Below are 21,920 nucleotides of genomic sequence, written 5' to 3'. Positions count from 1 at the left end.
GTTTCTTACCTAGCGCATAAGAGAAAAGATCACATGCCAGCTTTCTTCATTCCTTAGAAAGAACACCTGCCTGGTAGAAGAACATTGTGATGCAATTATATTTACGACCTTCATGGATTTACTTCTGACTTGCCAGAAACTGTGCCATCTGACAGTATTTTCTCCTTTGTTAAAAGTGTTTTACTATTAGGTTTAAGGTTCACAAGGCTGTTCATCCATGACTCTCACTGAGTGATCTTGGGACATGCACTTCTTAGCCAATCCTACCTCACAGGGTTGTTGGGAGGATAAAAGGGACATCACTTTGAACTCCCAACAGGAAATGTATTATATAAAAATATATTACAAATAAAACAAATATTCGCCTTCTGGAAAGTTTCAACATTTTGCATGTTTCTTTGCCGGAGGCCAGGTTTTAGGAGTGTCGTTAATTTAGCAAAGGGGGATGCATGATCCTTCAGATGTCACCATTGGCTATACCAGTTAGGAATGATGGGAGTTGTAGTTCAATAACAGGGCTGCTCCTAGGGAGAAGGCTTTCTGCTGAGTTCTTCTCTCCAGGTTTCTGCAATGAGAATTTTTGCTAAAAACATTTCTCTGGCAGCCATTGAACCATCCCCGTATCAAATCGGATGTGCAAGACCTTTCGTTGTCCTCCTTAGAGACTGAATTGTTCTTTCTCCTTTACTTCTGCATTGTGTACTGAAACCTTTGAGGCAGTGTTTAGTTTCTGTTCCTGAGCCTCTCTGTGCCAAATAAATAACCATCTTTCCTTCTTTTCTCTGGCTTCTTTCCAAGTTGTTAATAAGGTGCCAGAAGCCAAAACCACAGTTTTACAAACTGCCTAGCAACCTTATGCAGCGACAAAGAGGAAACAGGTAAAATAATTCTTTTCCCTACTTAAGTTTCTGAAATGTGTTGGAGCAGTCTGATTTGCATAGTTGCCTGTGAGTGGCAGCCCTCTACATTCATGGGTTTGATAATCTACCAGGCTCATTACCTGGGAGGGAGAAGTCCTGAAATATACCTTGGATCCCCAGATTTCATCTTCTGCCTTTTGTCTTCCTGAGAGGAAGGAGAAATTCGGCCCTCTGCTTATAACAAAGACTTCAGGGTACAAAACCCCTTGAGACCTCAACTTCACCACCACCATGACTATCTTTTTGGCTGTGAGCTTTTGCCTCTTGGTTGCTTTGGAACCTGTGAACTGTCAAAGAGGTAAAAACATGTTATCTAACTTCTTTGGTTGATTGTTGATTTGTCTTCTAATGGGAGCTGAGCACCTACATGCCAACTAATTTTTTTTGTAAAAAATTAATTTTCTTTGAATAAATTGTATTTAGCTTATGAAACCTACATCTGAATTATTTCTGAATAACCCTATTATATGTTTGGTTTTGTTAAATGTAATAATGATGATTTCACAAAACTAACTTTACCAAAGGGCTTATTAAATGCTAGCAATGATTATTTGGATGAAATGTTTCGCAACTCCTTCCCCAAGCCTGCATTAGTCCCCGATTCATCATTCATATGCTTTAAGGAATATAAAAATCTGATAATGAATGGATGCCTATTACCAATATTTGCTAATTCACATGCTCACCCTGAGTTTATGAGCACCATACTGTATATCTGCATACACGGCTTCAACAGACATCTGGAGAAAGAGTGTGTATAAGCTTTTCTCCTTTATCATGAATTGCTGCACAGTCTTCGGAAAATGTCAGAGGTGCTAACTATACTTTGTAGATGCGGTTTGAACCCTGATTTGGAAAACAGGCTTGGAATGATATGGAGGCTGCCTGATTTGATTCAGTTCTCAGTCCTAATTCAGATGAACGACTCTTTGTGCCTTCCATTAAAAATAATTGTGAATAATTGTCTCTGTCATTAGAAATGGATGACATTTCAAGCTAAAATCAGAGGAATCGTGTGCAAGTGCATACCAAATAGAAAACAAATAGGTACAGTATAGGGATTGTTCAATGTATCTTTATATTCTAATTTTTTTAAGAAAAAAAGAATTGTAATTTGTGGCAGAAATGTGGACATTTAGTTGCTTCTTTTAAGGGGATAAAATTCAGTATGTTTTAGATGAAAAGGTGCAGGGAGCTTTGAAGAAGTGCAACCCTTAACAGTTGTTTTTTTCAGGAGGGATCCAAAAGAAGATACCATGATCCTTCTATTTGTATGTGAATAAGCACAGTGAAAACAATGTGCAACATATAGAATTGATCTTGCTTATGAAACCTGCATAATTTTGTAGTTAAGAGCTCCTTGTTTTTTTTCTGGAAAGGAGAACGCTCAGATTTGAACTGTGGGTGGAACAATCTCAGTTTCTCAGTGGATCTGGGGGAAAAGTCATATGAAAATAACATACCTCATGCGGGTATTCCTAGGCAAGAAACCTTAAGAATTCAGAAAGACAGGTAGAAGAACAAGGTAATAAAAAATAGATTGATCTTTTTTTTCTGTTATCTGGTCTTTTGCCTCCCACCATTGGAAGAGAGAACTTTGTATGCTACCGTAGCTTCAGCCTCAAAACTAGGCCTCTAAATCAGCCTGCTTGCATCAGGTGCGATTTCAATTTCCAGTCCAATCAGCTTTAAACATGTGGATTAGGAAGGGAGGACACCATTTTGGTTTTGGCAGCAAAATTCTATCTATCTATCTATCTATCTATCTATCTATCTATCTATCTATCTATCTATCTATCTATCTATCTATCTATCTATCTATCTATCTATCTATCTATCTATCTATCTATCTATCTATCTATCCATCCATCCATCCATCCATCCATCCATCCATCCATCCATCCATCCATCCATCCATCCATCCATCCATCCATCCATCCATCCATCCATCCATCCATCCTTTCCTCCAAAGAGCTCAAAGTGGTGTACTGTATATGGATCTCCTTCTCTCCACCACTTAATCCTCACAAAAATAATGTGAGGTTAGTCCAGCGACAGTGAGTGAGGTCACCCTGTGAGGGCACATCCAGACAGGCATGTATCTTGCTACTTGAATCACTTTTGGTACTGTTGGGTTTGATACAAATTACAGCGTCCACATCTGTTTTGACTTAGAGCAATTAATCCTGTCTCTTTTTAGACCTGCCCTGCTTCTTTTTGGCAGAGTGCTAGGGCTACAATTTTTGGGGTGTGTATGTGTGATTCAGTGCACTCCTGATTATTTCATTTTGTAGCCTGTGTGGATGGTTAGTTTGCACCCAAATAGAGCTGTAGGTGATGTTATCTTATCAACTCTGTGACATATTTAGTGGATTGTGGCACTGAAAGGGATAATGGAGAAACCCCCCTCCTCTATTTTCAGCTACTCTACTGTTTTAAATTTTTTAAAATCTAATTCCTTATTGATGCACTACTATTCTAGATAAACAAGATACGTTGGTGGTATTGTGTGTACTATGCTAAGTAGATGCATTGCTGTTGCATTATGTCACTTAATTTCTATAACAAAAACCGGAAAGGTGCTGTGGGCTGCTGAATGGCTGTGGGAAAAGGCACAGAAGGAAGTGGGAAGGGGAGTGTCATTAATCAAAATTGGAATGGTCCAAAGACCTGTCTGGACCCTTCTCATGGGAGAAGAAATGTTGTGAATTGAAGGATTGCTTAAGAAAGAGATAAAAGAGATCACATTAAAGGTATTAACCTTTTAAGCGTGAACTAGACTACTCCAACTTCCTCTGTCTGGGCATGTCCTGAGTTGATACAGATAGCCTGTGGAGAAATGCATTCACTTTTCAAAACAAGCTGTTAGTGCCTGTGTCCAAATCTAAATTACAAACAAATCTTCAAGAGTGTTTGAATATAGATATGGCCATCTTTGGACATGCTTTGCTGTAATCTCCCAAATCTATGTAAATCAGCACAATTTGATTCAAGATTTGGGATTTTTCTGCATTTCAAGAATATTTTACTGTATATTACACTGTAATCTGTATTCAGAGATTACAGTAGTATACCTAATGTGTGCTGCTATGAGTTTTTAGAAAGAAGAGAGGCAGAGTATAAATTTAGTAAACAAAAAAAATACATATACGGGCAACTGATCAGATGTGAGAAAGGTGTGCATCTGATCTCACCTGAAGTGGTCGCTTTGCTGAGAGCAATCTCCCTTAAGTAACCATTTCTTCCGTCAAATAATTGCTCTAGCTTGCCCCCCAAAGGATGTAGCCCTATTGCTGGACCAAAAAAAAGTTGGGCTGAAGTGCTATTCACCACATGTCATGTGACTGCCGGGAAATCACTTGCACCACAAGTAATCCATTTTGCTAAATTCCTTTGTGGTCACACCCAAAGTTGGGAGCTTAGATGCACTAGTTATATATGCAAATAAAGAGCTATAATAGAAGGATGAAGCAACACAGCATTAACTGACACAGTGCAGCCAGGATTACCTACAACAATGCTATATGAACATTTTCTGAAAACATTGTGTTGGTTCCTGGCAATAACAATGAACTTTCCAAAGGATGTAGACACCTTTAAAGAACAATTACACCACCAGCAAGAAATAGTACAGTGAAAAGCTCACTAGTGAATGTAATCAAGTTGAAACATTGTAGATGATGTGACCAGATACAACATCTCTGGCTATGTGATGGAGCACTGAACTAGTAATGCAAGAAGTTTAAATATTACAACATTGTTTACTGGATTACCAGGGCCAACCTAGGTGGTACGATCCTGCTCCGAAAAAGAGTGTGGAAGTTTTATTGAAGAGAAACTGTGCAGAGTCCCATCAGCACATATTCTTTGTAACTTACAGGAGTGGGAAGTTTTAAAAAAAACAAAACCAACAACAACAACCCAAATATATATTTGGTCTCACCCTGCTTTCTCTGTAGATGCAATTTTGTTGGAGTAGTTACTAAAGATTGCGGGTGCCAACCCATGAAACTAGCATTTGCCTTGTTTGTTGTTTTTGTTTTCTTAAGTGCTGTTATGTTGCTTTCACCTTTTGGTGAACATATGAAAGAGTACTCTCTAAAACCTCCTGTTCTCAATAGCCTTGCCCAGCTCTTGTAAACAAAAGCCTTTGTCTTCCTTTAGGGAGTTGATCGCTCTCTTATTTGGTCTTCTTTTCCTGCTGTCTTCAACCTTTCCCAGCATGATTGTCTTTTCCAGATAAACCTCCCTTTTCCTTATGTGCCCAAAGTAGTATTTTTGTTATCAGAGATTATGATGTATTCTAGCTGCTCACTTGCCTCAGGCTTGTCACAGTACAAGTATTACCATAACGGAGGAATAGAAGCTCCCATAATGTCTCATCATTGGCTTTTTTGGGTAGGACTGGTGGGATTTAAAGTCCAACAAAACCTGGATAGCCAGAGGTTTCTGCCAGTTGCAAAATGCATTATTGACTGTGGTCAGTAATGGTTGTTCACCAAAGGTAAAGGTAAAGGTTCCCCTTGACAATTTTTGTCCAGTCGTGTTCGACTCTAGGGGGCGGTGCTCATCCCCGTTTCCAAGCCATAGAGCCAGCGTTTGTCTGAAGACAATCTTCCGTGGTCACATGACCAGTGCGACTTAGACACGGAACGCTGTTACCTTCCCACTGAAGTGGTCCCTATTTATCTACTTGCATTTGCATGCTTTCGAACCGCTAGGTTGGCGGGAGCTGGGACAAGCGACGGGCGCTCACTCTGTCGCGTGGATTCGATCTTACGACTGCTTGGTCTTCTGACCCTGCAGCACAGGCTTCTGCGGTTTAGCCCAAAGACACCCCCAATTTTGTCCTATAAGAAGAGTTTAAGATTGGGCATGATTGGTAATTTGAGTTACCAGCCAGAATCTTGAGGATGGGCTAGGAATAAATGCTATCTGAAGCCCTGATGGGACACTGCCAGCCTGAATTAACAATCCTGGGTTAAGAAAACCAAGGGTTTGATCCAGTGTAAGGCAACTTTGATCAAAGATGCAACAATATTCTGCTTCAAGGAACCAGATGCATGGTAGAATCCAAACATGCTATTCTCCCCTATTGAATTTCATCTACAATTTTTTGAGAACAATCCTCTGTGGCCAGCTCTAACTTTGAGAGTTGGAGTTCATTCCATTACAGTTGAATTTCTGTGACACTCAAAGGTTCAACTGCTGGGTTTCTGCTTGTTAGTCTTCTGGTAAAGCACAAGTGGCAAATAAAGATCTCTAGATGTTGTTGAGATCTCTAGCTCCGATCAGCCTGAGCCAGCATAGTCACCGTTGTGGAGTGATGAGAGTTGTAGTTCAATAGTATCTGGAGGGCCACATGTTCCCCATTCCTGTGCTAGAAGGACAGGAGCGGGCCAGAACAACAACCCCATTGCTAAATTTAATTTAATTTTTGAAAATAAATATTTTATTGTATTGTTTCTACTTTTCTATCCATTGCAACCAGAGTGATTTATTACAATATATTCCATTCATTTCATCTTGTCTTATACTCCCTGACATAATATTAATCTAATCTATTCTACTTAAATTGGTGTAGACCATCCAGGTATAAAGAGGTCCCCATTTATTATTATCCAGTTTATCATTAGTGTATCTGTCAAATATCCATTTCTGCTAGTTCCAAAATCTTTTCAATAAATTCCTTCTTTGCTGGCACCTTTGTAGTCTTCCACTTACTGGCATATACAATTCTAGCTGCAGTTATCAGGTGTAAAGTCAGGTAAATCTTTTTTTTTTAAGTGTAGCTGGTAATATATTCAATAAGAAGTTATCTGGTGTTAAAGCAATTTTAACCCCTAAAATTTTCTCTCTTATTTTGTGAATCCTTTTCCAAAAGTCCTTGGCCTTACTGCACATCCACCACATATGAAAGAACCTCCCTACTTTCTCTTCACATTTCCAACACTTATTAGAAACATTTTTTTTACATTTTTGTTAATTTCTCTGGTGTTATGTACCATCTGTAAAACATTTTGTATATATTTTCTTTTAGAATTATGGATTTAGTTATTTTAATATTTCGTTCCCAAATTTGTGACCAAGTATTGAGTTCAATATTATGAACTACATTTTGAGCCCATTTTACCATACAATCCTTCACAATTTCATCTTCCATTTTTGCTCCATCAAAGTATTATATAAACCTTTAATCAATTTTTCCTCTGAGTCCAGCAACCCCTAATTCTCTTATCATCCCTGATTTGTTGGTTCAGAACTTCCAACATGAGAATAAACAGTAGGCAATAGACAGTGGGCATCCTTGCCTTGTGCCTTTCTCAGTTTGAATTGTTTCTGTCAACTCTCTATTCACTTTAATTCTTGCTTCTTTTTTAGAATATGTAGCTTTAATTTATCCTATAAACTTCTCTCCAGCTTCCATTAATTGCAACTGTGTCAGAAAAAAAATTCCTGTTCATATTGTCGAAGGCCTTCTCTGCATCGAAATATATATATTGTCAGAACAAATCCTATCAGAAATGTAGCTAACATTCTTAGATGTGTCATTTTGAGTACAGATACAAACATTTCTAAGAGGCTAGACCCATTCGAACTGGCAAGCTACCACCTCTAAGACACCGTTTTTTCCTAAGCATCTTATAGTCACGATAATATAGTCTTTATATAATAACACAGGAAAAGAAAGGCATTTCAGATTGAAAAAAGAGAACATCCAGAAAATACTTGGAGTTTCCAACCTCTTTACGTCCGATGATTCATCACGTTTCGGTTCACAGCACTGTTTTAAACATCTCTCCACCCTCTGCAAAGATGTTTACTCTGGATTAGCAGCAAAGGTCTTGGATTTCAGAAATTTCTTTTCTACTGTCATTGACATCATTCTTGCCCACTTGCTCTTTTATTGGACAAATGCCCACAAAGTATGATTAGTAATATTTTGTAGATAGCTAAAAGTAGAGCTGACATACTATGCTGCCAGGGAAATTCTGGAAGTTGCAGTCCAAAAATACAAATCTGCAAAATGCTAGAAATATAAGGATTGATTTGTAAAGACCTATAAGCTAAAGCTAATAATGAGACCTACAAAACCAGATGTTGTAACCAGATGGATTAAATGACACACACCTTTATAGATGCAGTCTAATAATAGCATGTTAATAGGATACAGAGCCACATGTTAATAAGATATGTTTCCCTCCATCACAACTTGAGACAGGATAGGGACAGAAGAACCTAAAGATCAAACCTTTTTCTGTTCTTTCCTGCTTCTCCCATTTCTCCAACCCTCCTCTGTCTTTTGCAGTACCTTGCCTGATGAAGGGATATGTTAACCCCTTATGCAGTTTTGTGGGTAGTTTGTAAGGGCAGATGAATATATTCCTCTAATGTCAATGTTGGGATTTGCTTTATGGTCAACAGAATCGACTCTGTGTTCTGTAACAGACCTGTATACTGTAGGCCGTGTAGTGTGGCTAAAGGCAAAACAAGACTGAGCTTTTGGAGTAGGGTTTTTATTACGAGCATCCTGAAAAATCATATTAGGGCTTATTTTCAGGGAAACAGGGTATAAAACTGTGTATTCGCAAAGGGTATACAACTATTCACTATGCAGTATTGTGTCCTCTTTTGCATCCAGCTGCTGTGTTTAAATATATTTTGGGGGTAACACCTGTCATAAGCTATGTGCCATATATTTCAAACAATATACTATCAAAATGATACTTGATGTGGCTATAATAGGCAACTTGGTTGCCAATTAAAACAGCCAGTCAAAACTGACAACCTTGTGAACCAGCTGTTGTTGTGAGAGTTTATGAAAGGAAAGGCAGAACTGCTAACATTTTTAGGATCTGTGAATTCATACTTATAAATCTATATTATTTCTGTGCCATCAATTTTAAATATTTTAAACTTTGTGGTTGCTAGTCCTCATGACTGTGACAACAAACTCAGGGACATAAAAACAATGACCAGAATCCTATGTAATACAGGCTAAGCAAAAAGTTGCAAACTTACATAGGTGCTCTGAGGACACAGCAAAGGCTCCACTAAGAGCCAGAATGGCATTGGGCTGTTCTGCCGTTTGCAGAGCTGGCTTAGAGCATCCAGTACTGTTCCTTTGGCCAATTGGTGGTCCTCTTGGCTTTGGCTTGTGGTGGTGTGTGAACTTTGTCCTGTACAAGAAAGAAGGGAATGCAAGAGGAGATATCAATTTTTACTTCTTCAAGCTCAGAAAGAGAATCCTGGTCAGTATGAGTCAACAACACACAAAAAGCCAAGATTGTATTTATAAGCTTATTGAGAAGGAAAGGAAAGCAAAGCAAACTATCAAGGTAAAACAACATGTTTGCTCAAAAAAAAAAGTTCTGTGGCACTTCCCCATAAAGGTGTTTAGGAGCATAGGCGAGTCCAAAAATGCCTACTCAAAAGTATGTCCTGTTCAATTCATTGGCAGCCATTCCCAGGGAACTTGGGATAGTTTTGGAACTGAAATTTATGACATGAAATTTAGTCCTCTACATGTTTACTTGAACATAAGAACATAACTAAGGGATGTGGTGGCGCTGCGGGCTAAACTGCAGAAGCCTGTGCTGCAGGGTCAGAAGACCAGCAGTCGTAAGATCAAATCCATGCGACGGAGTAAGCTCCCATTGCTTTGTCCCAGCTCCTTGCCAACCTTGCAGTTCGAAAGCATGCAAATGCGAGTAGATAAATAGGTACCGCCTTGGTGGGAAGGTAAAACGGCGTTCCCTAGTCACGCTGGCCACGTGACAATGGAAACTGTCTTCGGACAAGCGCTGGCTCTACAGCTTGAAAACAAGATGAGCACCACCCCCGAGAGTCAGACATGACTGGACTAAAAATGTCAAGGGGAACCTTTACCTTTACCTTTTAAGAACATAGCTGAATCCACTGGGGCTTACTCTTATGTAAGTATCCTAATATTGGGGTGAATTTTTCCAATTTTAATGGAGATTAGAGTAAATTAATGCTGAAGGAGTTGGCTGGATAACTCAGGTACTTAGGTATCTGGCTATGAAGCCAGAGGTTGGGAGCTGATTCCCTACTGTGCTTCCAGGGATAAGAGCCAGCCTGTGTGGCTTTGGGCAAGCTGCACAGTCTTCTGGGATGCCCCCAGAAGAAGGGGGTGGGAAATAACATCTGAGTATTCTCTATCTTGAAAACCCTGAAAAGGGTTGCCAAAAGTCAGAATTGACTTAATGGCACATCATCATCATCTAACAGTGAAGAAAAACTGGAGTAAATTTTAGTGGAAGTTGGAGTAACTTAGAGGACACTTGCAAAATATCCAGCAGCTGTGGTTTGATATCCTTCCTGATCATGTCCCACAAATCAGTCAAGAGAATAATGCTGTAACTCATTTAGTTTCTTATTCCCTTTAGTTTTAGAGCTTTGATGGGCTGCTTGAGCTTCTAAATGGGATCACCTACTTCTGCATATCTTCCTGTAGGCTTGAAATGAGGTTGCATGGCCTTCTGCATGCTCACTCTACCCTCTATATGCTTCTGACATTGCTATAAAGAATTTGATCCCTTGAGTAATAATATTTTCTTAATCTTCAGCATGGATGCATTCATTATTAAACCTATGTGTTAATGCATAACTCTTTAAGCATAGGCTAAATGTAACAAGTAACTTAGAGTAATGGAAAATCTGTGTGGTCTGGCGTCATGGAGCTTTTGCTATTTGCTGAAGACTTTGGTCTTGTACTTCCATTAAACAGATACCTAACAGCACATTCTGATATACTCCTGATGACATCATTTTCTAAAGAAGGCTCTAGACATCTCACAGATACATATCTTCTGAAAAGTCTGAATTCAGTAATATCTGCTCCCAAGAAAGTGGGTATAGGATTCCAGTGCTAATAAGTGCATAGCTCTATTATGTGCCATAAATTAGAGTTGCCTATTTCTTTTTTTTATAAAAATGCAAAACCTAATCCCACTGTGATGCCCTGAACATCATCCTGACTCAGAGAAATTCTGGAGGTAAAGTTCAATAGAAGTGATCATTATCACCTCTCTTGGACATATTATCCTAAATCTGTAACCAATTAACTTCACATGGAGGCAGCAGCAGAAATCACTTCTTGCTTAGCTCGTCTATCTTGTTGTTGTTGAAGGCACAGAATTTGTGTTGCCAAAAAAAAAAAAAAGTGACTACCCCATATTTAAAAGCTCAAATAAGAATAGCTGAGAAGCTGTTTCTAGTGTTCCAAACACTCAAGAGGAAAAGGCTATATATCAAGGATGGTTAGTTATTAAATTTAGTTACTAAATTCCTTGTGTTGTCAGTTTAGGCTGTGCTGACACAAGAACCCACCTAAATGAGGAAATATTCAGACCCCACTAGATTCCTTGATTTCATCTGAGATCAAGACAAAGATCTTTTCTTTACAATCAAGATGTTTGTAATTTGTGTAAACTGCCTCTAGAGTCAATTTCCTTTAAGAAGGATGCAAACCCGCATACAGGACAAGCACAGAAAAACTGAATGTTAAAAAAAGAAGATGCCAGCAACCGATTTAGTGCTTCACATTCCTAAATAAATCAGGTGGAGTATTTGTGGGCAAATCAAAGAATCTGCACAGTTGTACAAATTGCACTGTTTTGTGCAAAAATATATCTTGTGTATTCATGTGACAGGAAAACCTGCCATAAAAAGAGGAAATGGAACAGATATTATTTCAAGACTAGTGAAACCTCATTCTTCTTGTAGTTTCACACTTAAAAGAATTAGCAAAAGGCTATGACAGAAGGCATTGGCAACCCTACGTCTGGTTCACTCGGAATGCATTTTATCGCAGTTACATGACTTGTCTTGCATGGAACTTGGCCATCATGTAATGTATCTTTCCCTTTTTTTCCTCTGCTTGTTGTGCTTTGTCCAGATGTTAACAGATAATCTCTCAGAATTGATTGAGCATGAAAGAGATTATCTTGGCAGTTGCCCCAATTCTGTAATTTTTCTACAAGGTTTCATTGGAAGACAGTGGGACATAGCACTCTCAGTGAGTTCCTGTAATCTGGGCAACATGGAAACCAAAAATTCCCTCATAGATTGCACCTGGTCATATTGGCCTTCTCTGTGAAAAAGGGAAATGTTGCCACTTGTAGGGGGCCGTGCCCAAACTTGCCATCATCTAGAATTGACCCAGAATTCTGCAAATACTGTAGAACTCTTATTCTTCTAGCAGTTGTATGCAAAGGGCTCATTAATACCATGGTGGTGTCCCTGGTTGTTCTGGGCCATGTTGGTATTCTTTATTGTAGGTTTAAATGAATTGTTCTGGTATTTGTGTCCACGTTTAAGAAGGGTATTTGTTGCTGGAGTACTAAAATGCTATATGTTGTTCCTGTACCCTTTGTCCAGACACATCTGGAATTGCACCCTGAAGTCTCACCACTGACACAGATTGCCACTTGTTGTTGCCTGTTATCTCCAGCCTCGCCTGCCCCCACTTCAGTTACCTTCCTCCCCGATTTTATTCATCCACTCTTCTCAAACCTTCATGTTTTTACCCACTGATTGATTTCACTGTGTGAGTTCACAAGTGTTCATCTTTTAATTATTTGCTTTTGAGCTTTTGTACTACATTGTTTAATTACTGCTTGCTTTTGGAGTGAAAACAATGTCCCTGGGCAGTAAGAGGTGTGAGGGGAGCTGGTCGAAGGGAAAAACGGAAATGGGGAGGTGTTGCATGGTAAGAAAACAAATAGGGTGAGAAGTTCCAGATTTTCTGTATGCTGACATTTTAAAAATAAAGACCTATGGGCCTTAGTGCTAAATGTATGCTGTGCAAGGAGAAAAGAAATGGGAGGGGGAGGAGGAGGGAAAGAAAGAGAAAGCAAAAAACAGCTGATAGCCCCCCTCCAATAAACAGAAAAACAAATAAGATGGGGTATTGCTGATTTTTTGCAATATATTGCAGTACAGTATTCCATTTTTTTAAAAATAAGGACATATGCAGCTTAGCACTAAAATTTATGCTAGAAGGAAGGAAGGAAGGAAGGAAGGAAGGAAGGAAGGAAGGAAGGAAGGAAGGAAGGAAGGAAGGAAGGAAGGAAGGAGTCAATACTCCAAGAAAGAGGTGGAAGTGGTGCTAAGCTGAAAATGTATGGAGACTGACCAGTGAAAACTGCACTTGATCAAAGCCAGTCTGCACAATTAGGAAAAGAAATACAGGCATCCTATTTTGGTTTTTTTTTTGGGGGGGGTTGCATCTGGTTATGCCAATTTTTGTTTTTTACTTCTTGACTTTCAGAACTGGCTCACAATACCTCTGCTAATGTTAGAACAAGATTTTCCTTGCCATTTCCTTTTCCTTTTCCCTTTTGCAGTGAGAATGAGAGAGTAAGAGAGGGAGGAGGCAGAAAACATATTCTTAGACTTTCTAAAATAGGCAAATTGCAAGATGGTGGGAGAGAGCTTTGGACTGGCTTTTGTTTAGTCCAGCATTAACCAAGGTAGAACAACTCGATCATGTTGTCCGTTAGAATGTTGAGCTTTTGCTTTGTATCTGCAACTCCACAGATCTTTCAAGATGTGGGAGAAAGTTGGATGGGGAGGAAGGTAAGAAGGATCCTAGGTATCATCATCTCATATTCGGTGATGGTGTGCTACTGGGAAATTGTGTTTACACTTCTTGCCCTTGCTGTTAACTTCTATACATTCAACCAAAATTCTGAAAATGGTCTACATCAGGGATGGGTGACCTCAGAGGGCCTTTTTTCAGACCTGCCAGCAGCCCAAGGGCTTCTCTTCCTAACTTGCCTCTTTAATTTAAAAATAAAATCAGTGCAGTTGTAGTATACTCTAGGTTGCTACAATGTTATTTTAAATAAATTGAAAAATTTGTTTAATCGAATTTTTTTTTCAACAGAATGCTGGCCTAGGTAGGCTTTTGATGTCATCTGTCATGGTTTATTCTTATATTCTTTACTTCTCAGGGTTGTTTTTTAAATATGTTCCTATATGTGTATATTGTGTGGGAAGCCATATACAATGCAGTAAATTCCTTGAAGGAAGTTGGGATAAAATTTGACTAAATTGATCAAAGGAAGAAAAAAGGAGAAGAAAATATAGAGAAGGGAAGTGGGGAAATCAGTGTTTCACCCCTTCTGTTTCCTTTGAACACTACCAGCTACTTTACCTGTCATTTGATATTGCTTATCCCTATGGAAGTGCTAATATATTGTGCCTTTTGTTATACCTTTGTCCATATAAGCTTTCAGGGGTTGTATCAGTCTCTTTCAAACATGACTGAAAGCCAGTATTTCAGAATATGCCTGTTGTGAAAAAAGTGCATTAAAATGTTGTCCTTTATAGGACGTTTATGTATTATCCATGCATTTACTTTAAGGTTTGGTGTCTTTAAATTCTTCCAACATAGTGTTTACTGTTTGGCAAATCACCATCTTTGACTGTAGGACATGTCCACTTATGTGGTTTTCATTAATGCACTCTGGCTGCTTATGACGACTTCTGCCTTTGATTATGAAGGCTTGTGGAACCTGACTACAAACTAGGAGTGGGTGGGAGCTTCTGAAGCATTTGAAGCCATTTTGCTTACTTAAGCAAACAAAAATTCAACAATGTGGGATACAGAAGTGATTCGGAAAAGTATGCCTTTTTTTGGCTTTGTTTCAGTTGAACAGTCAGGACTGAGGGAAAATTGGGACTGCTTTTGACAGGTCTCTTGTGCTAATCCTCTTTGGCAAGGTCTTAACAATTAGTGAAAATTTTTAGCATCAGGTAAACACAGCCTTATTTGCCTGAGGCAAAAGTTGGGCATTGTCTGTTCCAGTAAATAGACATTGTCATCCTCACAGACAGGACAGGGAAAACACAGCTGGGGCAGGGCACTTAGTCATAAGCTTATGAAGGAACAAGCCACACTCTTGAAGGAAGAAAAGGTTTGTCAGGAGGATTGGTTTTGCCCTGACATGCAACAACACTGTTGTTTTTGGCATCAGAATTATTATGAATATCTGCCCTGCCTTTCCACTGATAGATGGTGCACAGTATAGCTTAGTAAAAATAATAATTGTGTGCCATCTAGTTAATTCGAACATCACAACCCTGCCCACAACAACTCAGGAAAAGGGATGTTATTGACCTAGCAACCATCACCACATGTAGTTCCATCTAGTAATAGTCAGAGCATGGGAAACATACTTCTAGACCTCTTGAACTTGCCCACTATCAAAGCCAGTGCTTTTGTAGAAGTGACTGTGGAAGATGTTATCATTCAACTACATATCCTGTTAAATGCAGAGAGTAAGGATAACTCTTACTTTCCTTTTTAATGTGGTAGTAGATATAGAGTGATGGACTAAAACTCAAATCCACACTTGGTCATGGAAGCTCACTGGGGGAATGAGACTAGTAAAACTATTCCTTAAACATTTTACTTACCTCGAAAGATTTAAGATTTCTTCTGACTTGACAACATATAAGTAACTAACTAAGAGCCTCATGGCGCAGTGGTTAAAAGGCTGTACTGCAGCTAAAAACTGTGCTCATGACCTGGGGTTCAAATCCCAGGTAGCCGGCTCAAGGTTGACTCAGCCTTCCATCCTTCCGAGGTCGGTAAAATGAGTACCCAGCTTGCTGGGGGGGCAATGTGTAGCCTGTATAATTAAAAATTGTAAACCACCCGGAGAGTGCTTGTAGCGCTATGGGGCGGTATATAAGTCCAATAAATAAATAAATAAGCATGCAAGGCCTTGATCTAGTTTAAGCCCAACATGCATGGGTTGAAGAGTGTTAAAATATTTCCCATTCACTTTCTTTGCAAAATGTCTCCCCCTGGGGGATTAAAAGAGGAAAATCCATGGGTACCAATGGAGTCCCTTCTCCTTTTTAGCCCTCATGGTGGTAATTTAAGGAGGGAGGATAGTTTGGGGAAGTTTAAGCCTATGCCCACCCACATACTGTGAGAACAGTCAAGATTGATCTCCCTGTATTTACTTCAAAGTGAAGAAGGTAAAGCTGAGTTGCATACTATGCATTTTATGTTGTTAACACAGTTAAGGGAACTGAAAGACCATGCCAAATAAGGGGCAACAGCATCTTTAATGTATCATATTTGTATTTCATTGTCATTAAGTCCAATAAGTCCAATAAAATAAATTACCAAGCCATAGGGATGCAATGAAGGTAGAAGAGGTAGACGCCTCAATCTCTGCAATTCTCCATTTATGCAACACTTAAAGGCAAAGAAACTGTCTCAATTCTAATTTTCAAAATGCCCACACTTGCTAAATTATAGTCACAAAAAATTTCTTGCGACCTCTGTTTTCCCTTAAGGAAGCACTAACTGTGTCCACTAAATAATTTGCTCCTTTCCTGCATCTGTTCTGTCTTCCAGCCAATATCAACCAAAGTTATTTTAGGCAGAGCAGCAAATCTATCCTCCACCTTCATTATCAAGCTGCACAGTATTCATGGATAATCAGATAATATGGGGTCTTAGCAGAAAATACCACACGTGTCGTCATAGAGTGTAAGAAAACCAGGACAGTGCTGCAGATAATTGGCAGTGTTTTTTTTTTTGACACTCAGTGTTTTTTGTTTTTTTTTGACACTCCTGATATAGCAACCAGTTCATATTCAAGCATGGCAAATGGAGGGTGCCACGTCCTGGGCTTGACTGCCTTCTAGAATGTCTTCTTTTTTTCTTTTTGGTTACTACAGTGGATCTTTATTACACTTAGGGTTGTTTCTCTCTGTATGTGAATGTGAGATGGACAACTGTCTGTGTCATGCAGGCTTTGAGTGGATAGTTTAAAGTAATGCTAGGAATCTTCCCATCTGTGCTTTCTGCCTTCTTCTGTTCTTAATGTCTGTTGTAGCTAATGCAAGGTGGATTCATAGATTGGTTTCTGTTTTTGTAAAGTTTTTATTATTTACGTTGTTGTATGTATGTATACTTTTATTACCTGATGTTAGCCGCCTAGAGTGGTCCTGAGTTGGCTAGATAGGCGGGATATAAATAAAATAAATAATAATAATAATAGATTCAGAATTGGCTCAGAAGTAGAGTGCACAGATCCCTAGAAGAGGAAAAGAAGAGAGAAGAAAGCTTGTAGGACCTGTGCCTATACATTGAAGATCCACTAAATTCCCAGATTTGATGGCATTGTACAGCATCTTTATTTCCTGCATTTGAAGTTTTCCCTGACCCAGTCTGGAAATATAAAATACCTGCATGAATCTGAGAACAAACTGGTTAACGCTACCTGCAGATCTGTTTGAGGCAGGTTGGGCTTAACTTGCACAACAAATATTTGGATATAAATGAAATGGTACTCACGCACTCCTGTACTGGACAAGAAAGTTATCCAGTATCAGATAGAAGAGAAAAACAAGAGCAAGTAGGGAGTAGAGCAATAACAAGTCATGAAGGCTGGTATTTTCTGAATGAACTAATTGAGTTGAAGCACAAAAACTTTCACTCTTTCAGCACTGATTCTGACACACACTTAAGTATCCTCAGTTAGACAGAGAGATATGTATGGCTACATCTCTGGTTCCAGCTATGCAATACAGTTAGATTTTCCATGAATTTTAACAGTTTCGAGTAGACATTGAGATGAATATAAAAATGAATCAGGATATTCAACCAATATCCCGGATTCATCAGATATTCGTTGCTTCATATTCTTGAGGTCCAGAGACCCCAAAAAATACAAAGTAATCAATATAACCCTTTTATATTTGTCCCTTCGTTCCCTATCTGCTTATGCCCCCATGGATCAGCTGTTCCTCAGGGACATAAGCAGAGAGGGATTTTTCCTTCTGGCAGCTTGCTAAAGCCGAGCATAAGGGAAACCCACCTCTGGGGCTTGGGGAAGGCTTGGATCGGGCTTTCCCCCACTTTCTATGCCCTAGCGGTGGCATAGGAAGGGGGGGGAAAGGATCAAAGCGACCCCCTGGTTCCATTGCCTTTGCAAAGGCAGCGGGGCTGGGAGATTGCTCTGATCTGTTTCGCTCTCTTCCTATCCTGCAAGGCACAGGAAGGCTGTGGGGGCAGGGGCTTTTTCTAAAAAGATAACTCCAGGGGCTATCTAAAAATAAAAGAAATACCCAACATACCAACAAATTGATTAGTGGTTTGTTGGGCCACTGGGGAGGGCAATTCGTGGTTCACGGGTCATCAAACTTGATGTTGGCACTTCACCCCCATCCCTAGTTTCAAGTCTTTAGCTTTTCTGTCTATTGAAAATCTAGCTGTAATAGTAAATACTGGAAATTCCATTTACGCTTTTAAAAAGTATCTTTTCAAGCTCTGAATCAGTTCCTTATGAACTTCAGCAACACAGCCAAGAAAAATCAATGAAGGATCTTGATTCTCAGCTATTTATATTCAATTAGTACTTTATCACTACATTATGTAATGAGTACTCTTCTTGTTTGTTTTGTAGACTTGTTTGGAGCGTGATATAATAAAAAGAAAGTTTATATAGTGAGTGGAACATTGTTCTTAATCATCTTGGTTTATAAATGTGTATGGTGATTTACATACTGCTATTCCTAACTGAACATTTATTAAGCATCAGTACTAAGCTTGGCATTTCACAGAATCATTGCCAAGAGAAATTACCATTTTCAATCTTTGTGGACATTGTATTTCAACTTATAAAGCAATAAAGAGGATTCATAATAACTTCAATATAATTACTTTACTCTACAGTTAACAGATCTCTTCAGCCATGGATGCAGGGTGCCATTGCAGTCACTGTCTTCTTGGTTTTGGCAATGGTCGCCTTTGTCATCAACAGGTTATGGTGTCAGGACAAAAAGTGAGTGTGGATTTTCCTTTCCTACACTTGTCGATAGATATGGTATGGTAACTTGGACTCATTCTGTACACTCTGTGGGTAAAGATGTGCAAAGGACTGATGAAATTAAATTACATGCTTTCCTTTGGAGGAGGCATTTGCTGTGATTTTTTTTATAGTGAAGCTGGAGGAAAGCTCTGTTGCCCCTCTGCTGTGTGTAGTGCAAGGAAACCTGGGAGGACATGGATAAAACCTCTGCTCTTTTGGGACCACAGGAGGCACAACATGGCACACAGGCTCCATCTGGAGACAGAAGGAGATGATCATGAAACTGGGAGCTCACATTTAATATGGCCTAGAGAACACAGAGTTTCCTCTTCCCCCAGGAATGTGCAGAGGTTGTGCAGAATGTTCACATACATCCTTAAAAATACTTTGAGAAGACATAGTCTTTCTCCATCCTTCCCCACTGGTCTGTCCCTTGCACAGATCTCCATTGAATCCTCACAGGCAGACTTTTCACTAGACCTCCCATCCGTAGAATACTGTCCCTGGGAAGGTTTCACTAGCATTTGCTTTATTATCACTTACGTGCCAGGCAAATAATTTAAAAGCTATGAGGTGCTTTCATATTGATCATTCTGCAATTTTGTTCCTCTATTTTGTTGTTCATTTGACTAAGAATTTGTTTTTATTTTGTTGCTGCTCATTGCCCTGTAACAACATGTGATTTTGTCTTAACTCACAACCTTGGGTATAGTCATTGATGGTGCCACAAGTAAAGCTTAAAGATAAACAGATTTGTGGGGTGTAAGTGTAGAATTCATGTGTTTGAATTGCATACAAAATTAATCCTTCCAGTCTCTCCATGCATTTTGTTATTGTCTCTGCAGTGATTCCTTGGAGGAGCAAAACAAAGGGCTTTCCATGACCGACAACAAGGAAGATCTGGTCATGTCTAATGGTACAGAAGGGAGATATTCAACAGCTGCGGCAGATTTCAGGTTAGGCTTATCTTTTTGCTTGTTAAAAAGTATAACTAACACATCTACACATGTTCACAACTGCATGTGTCATCTCAGAAACAGATCCTAACCTGAAAATTGTAAGGTACTTGTTGAACAGGAGGATCTAGTCTTTGACAGCCCTTCCTTGGCTTGATTTGTCAACTTGCTGGTTGACAGGATGCCTTAGCATGGTCTGACTCTGTAGTGAGTCTCAATCAACCAACAAGTTGCAGTTGGGTATGTTTCATTTGATTACATTGGTCAGAATCCAGTTGAAGAATTATATCAGTGTTTAAGTCTATGGGCATAAATCTCAGAAGTGAATTACAACTAGTGAAGCAATTGGAGGAGGCATTTATTGTTAATGTGCCAAGTCATGCAGCTGGTGTACAAGGTGAAATGACTACACAAACTTCTTGAATACTTTCAATTTACCACTGAAATGTATGCCACTGGACTTAAACTGGTGGTGTAAATAATAGGATTCTGGCCATTGTATGGAAAACTTTGAGAAGCTTCTGTTTGGAGTTTACAAAAGTAGAACAGGTTTTCAATCCCTAGAGCACCCATTCAGAGCAGAGCATTTGAAATACTACCATCTGTGTTACTGTGGATGTTTTTTCATCAATAATTAAATTTCAACCACGTTTCACAAATCACTGTACTACTTGCATGAGCTCATGAGTATGAGTTACTAGGGAATAGCAAGGAAGGGCCATTGTCCTGATCTTGCTTATGAGCTTCCAATAGAGCATTTTGTGGGATAATGTGGAAAGATGGTGGGGTTTTCATCTAATCCAATGTGGCTCTCCTAGAGGCCTGCCCTCTGTAGGATCAAGCTACCCTAGATGGAATATTACATACTAAATAACACAAACAATACTTTTTGTCCCTTAATTTTCCAGATGTGAAGAGGGGCACCATGTCTATGAAAACAAAGTTGAATTGGAGTGTGAAAACGCAACCGTACACCACAGCGCAAATGATATACATGTTCTTACCACCTGCATGTAGCATCTTTCTCCCTGAGCATCTCTCACATCTGACATTTTTCCCTTTCAAAGCCTCCATAACACCACACATGATGATGAGACCAGTTTTGTATGTAATTTTTCTTTTTGGTGCATGGATTTCATCACTCTGTTACAAAGCGCTGACTAGAGCCAAGGGCTCTCTTCTTCACATTACATTTTTTTGCTTTCTTTTTATTGTGAGTTAAGGTCTGCAATTAACCACACAATGCTGCTGGGCAGAAAATAACTGCCCATTGGGTTCTTTCTTACATGTTGATGCAAAAGGGGTTCCACCAAAACACTTGTTATGGGATCATTTCTTGGCTCCTTTTTCACCGATCTTTGTTCTTCTGTCTCAGCAGCTTTTATTAAATTGCTACTAATATCTCATGAGACTACTTCCAGGACTGTATTTACGCTACAAGTTATATTGGCTTGATACCATCTTAACCATTAAAGTTCCTCCTACTGAGTCCTGGGATTTAAATTGCATACTTAGAATTCTCAGCTAGAAAGCTTTAATGCCTTCACCTGAACTACAGTAGAGAAGTATCTTATCCACCCTATCGTTCCATAGGATGAAGGCAAAGCAATTGTGTCAAGCTGATGAAACTCTAGAGAGTAGATATACTCCAAGTCTTCTATAGCCCAGTACCACCTTATTTCATTATGATACAAGTTTTCCTTCTAATTCATTTTAAGGAAGCAATTCTGGAGGAGCAGTTAGTAGATACCATCAGCTTGTGGTGGAGTCTAAAGGTAAAGTCATGCTAAACATCCACCAGATTTTTTCAGCTGAATACATTTGTCAGTTGGACAACTAAGCTACACCTGCTCAAACTAAGTGCAAAATAATACTCAAATTAAGGAATACAGGTACCTCTGAGTGCAGGCTCCATTCTAGAATTCAGCACACGGTAAAGTCTAGTAACATAAAAGTTGGTTTCTACTCCTGCCAAGTATTTTTCCATGTCTATAACTTAATTTAGATTGCTAAAGAATTGTTAACTGTTGTTGCTATTGCTAAAGAATGAGAAGCCGACGGTGAACTGAAAATCATGAGATATGTACCAGTAGATCTCGATCTACTAGCTGCCAGCCCCTATGCTCTGCTACAGGATTTAAACTACCAGGAAGGCCAATGTGAATCAGAAGTATAATCAA

General features: G+C 39.2%; 1 protein-coding gene across 1 annotated transcript; it reads left to right on the top strand.

The window, feature by feature from the left end:
- The first annotated feature begins 973 nt into the window (after positions 1–973).
- Positions 974–21,228, top strand: PDZK1IP1 (PDZK1 interacting protein 1). Its single transcript, XM_078392860.1, has 4 exons — positions 974–1,218; positions 18,649–18,757; positions 19,630–19,740; positions 20,649–21,228. Exons 1-4 carry the CDS (start codon positions 1,152–1,154, stop codon positions 20,755–20,757), a joined length of 396 nt encoding a protein of 131 aa, XP_078248986.1. The 5' UTR covers positions 974–1,151; the 3' UTR covers positions 20,758–21,228.
- Positions 21,229–21,920: the final 692 nt, after the last annotated feature.

The sequence above is a fragment of the Pogona vitticeps genome, chromosome 4 (genome assembly GCF_051106095.1).
Source record: "Pogona vitticeps strain Pit_001003342236 chromosome 4, PviZW2.1, whole genome shotgun sequence".
In the NCBI taxonomy this organism is placed as follows: Eukaryota; Metazoa; Chordata; class Lepidosauria; order Squamata; family Agamidae; genus Pogona; species Pogona vitticeps.
This window is presented reverse-complemented; position numbering and strand designations above follow the sequence as displayed.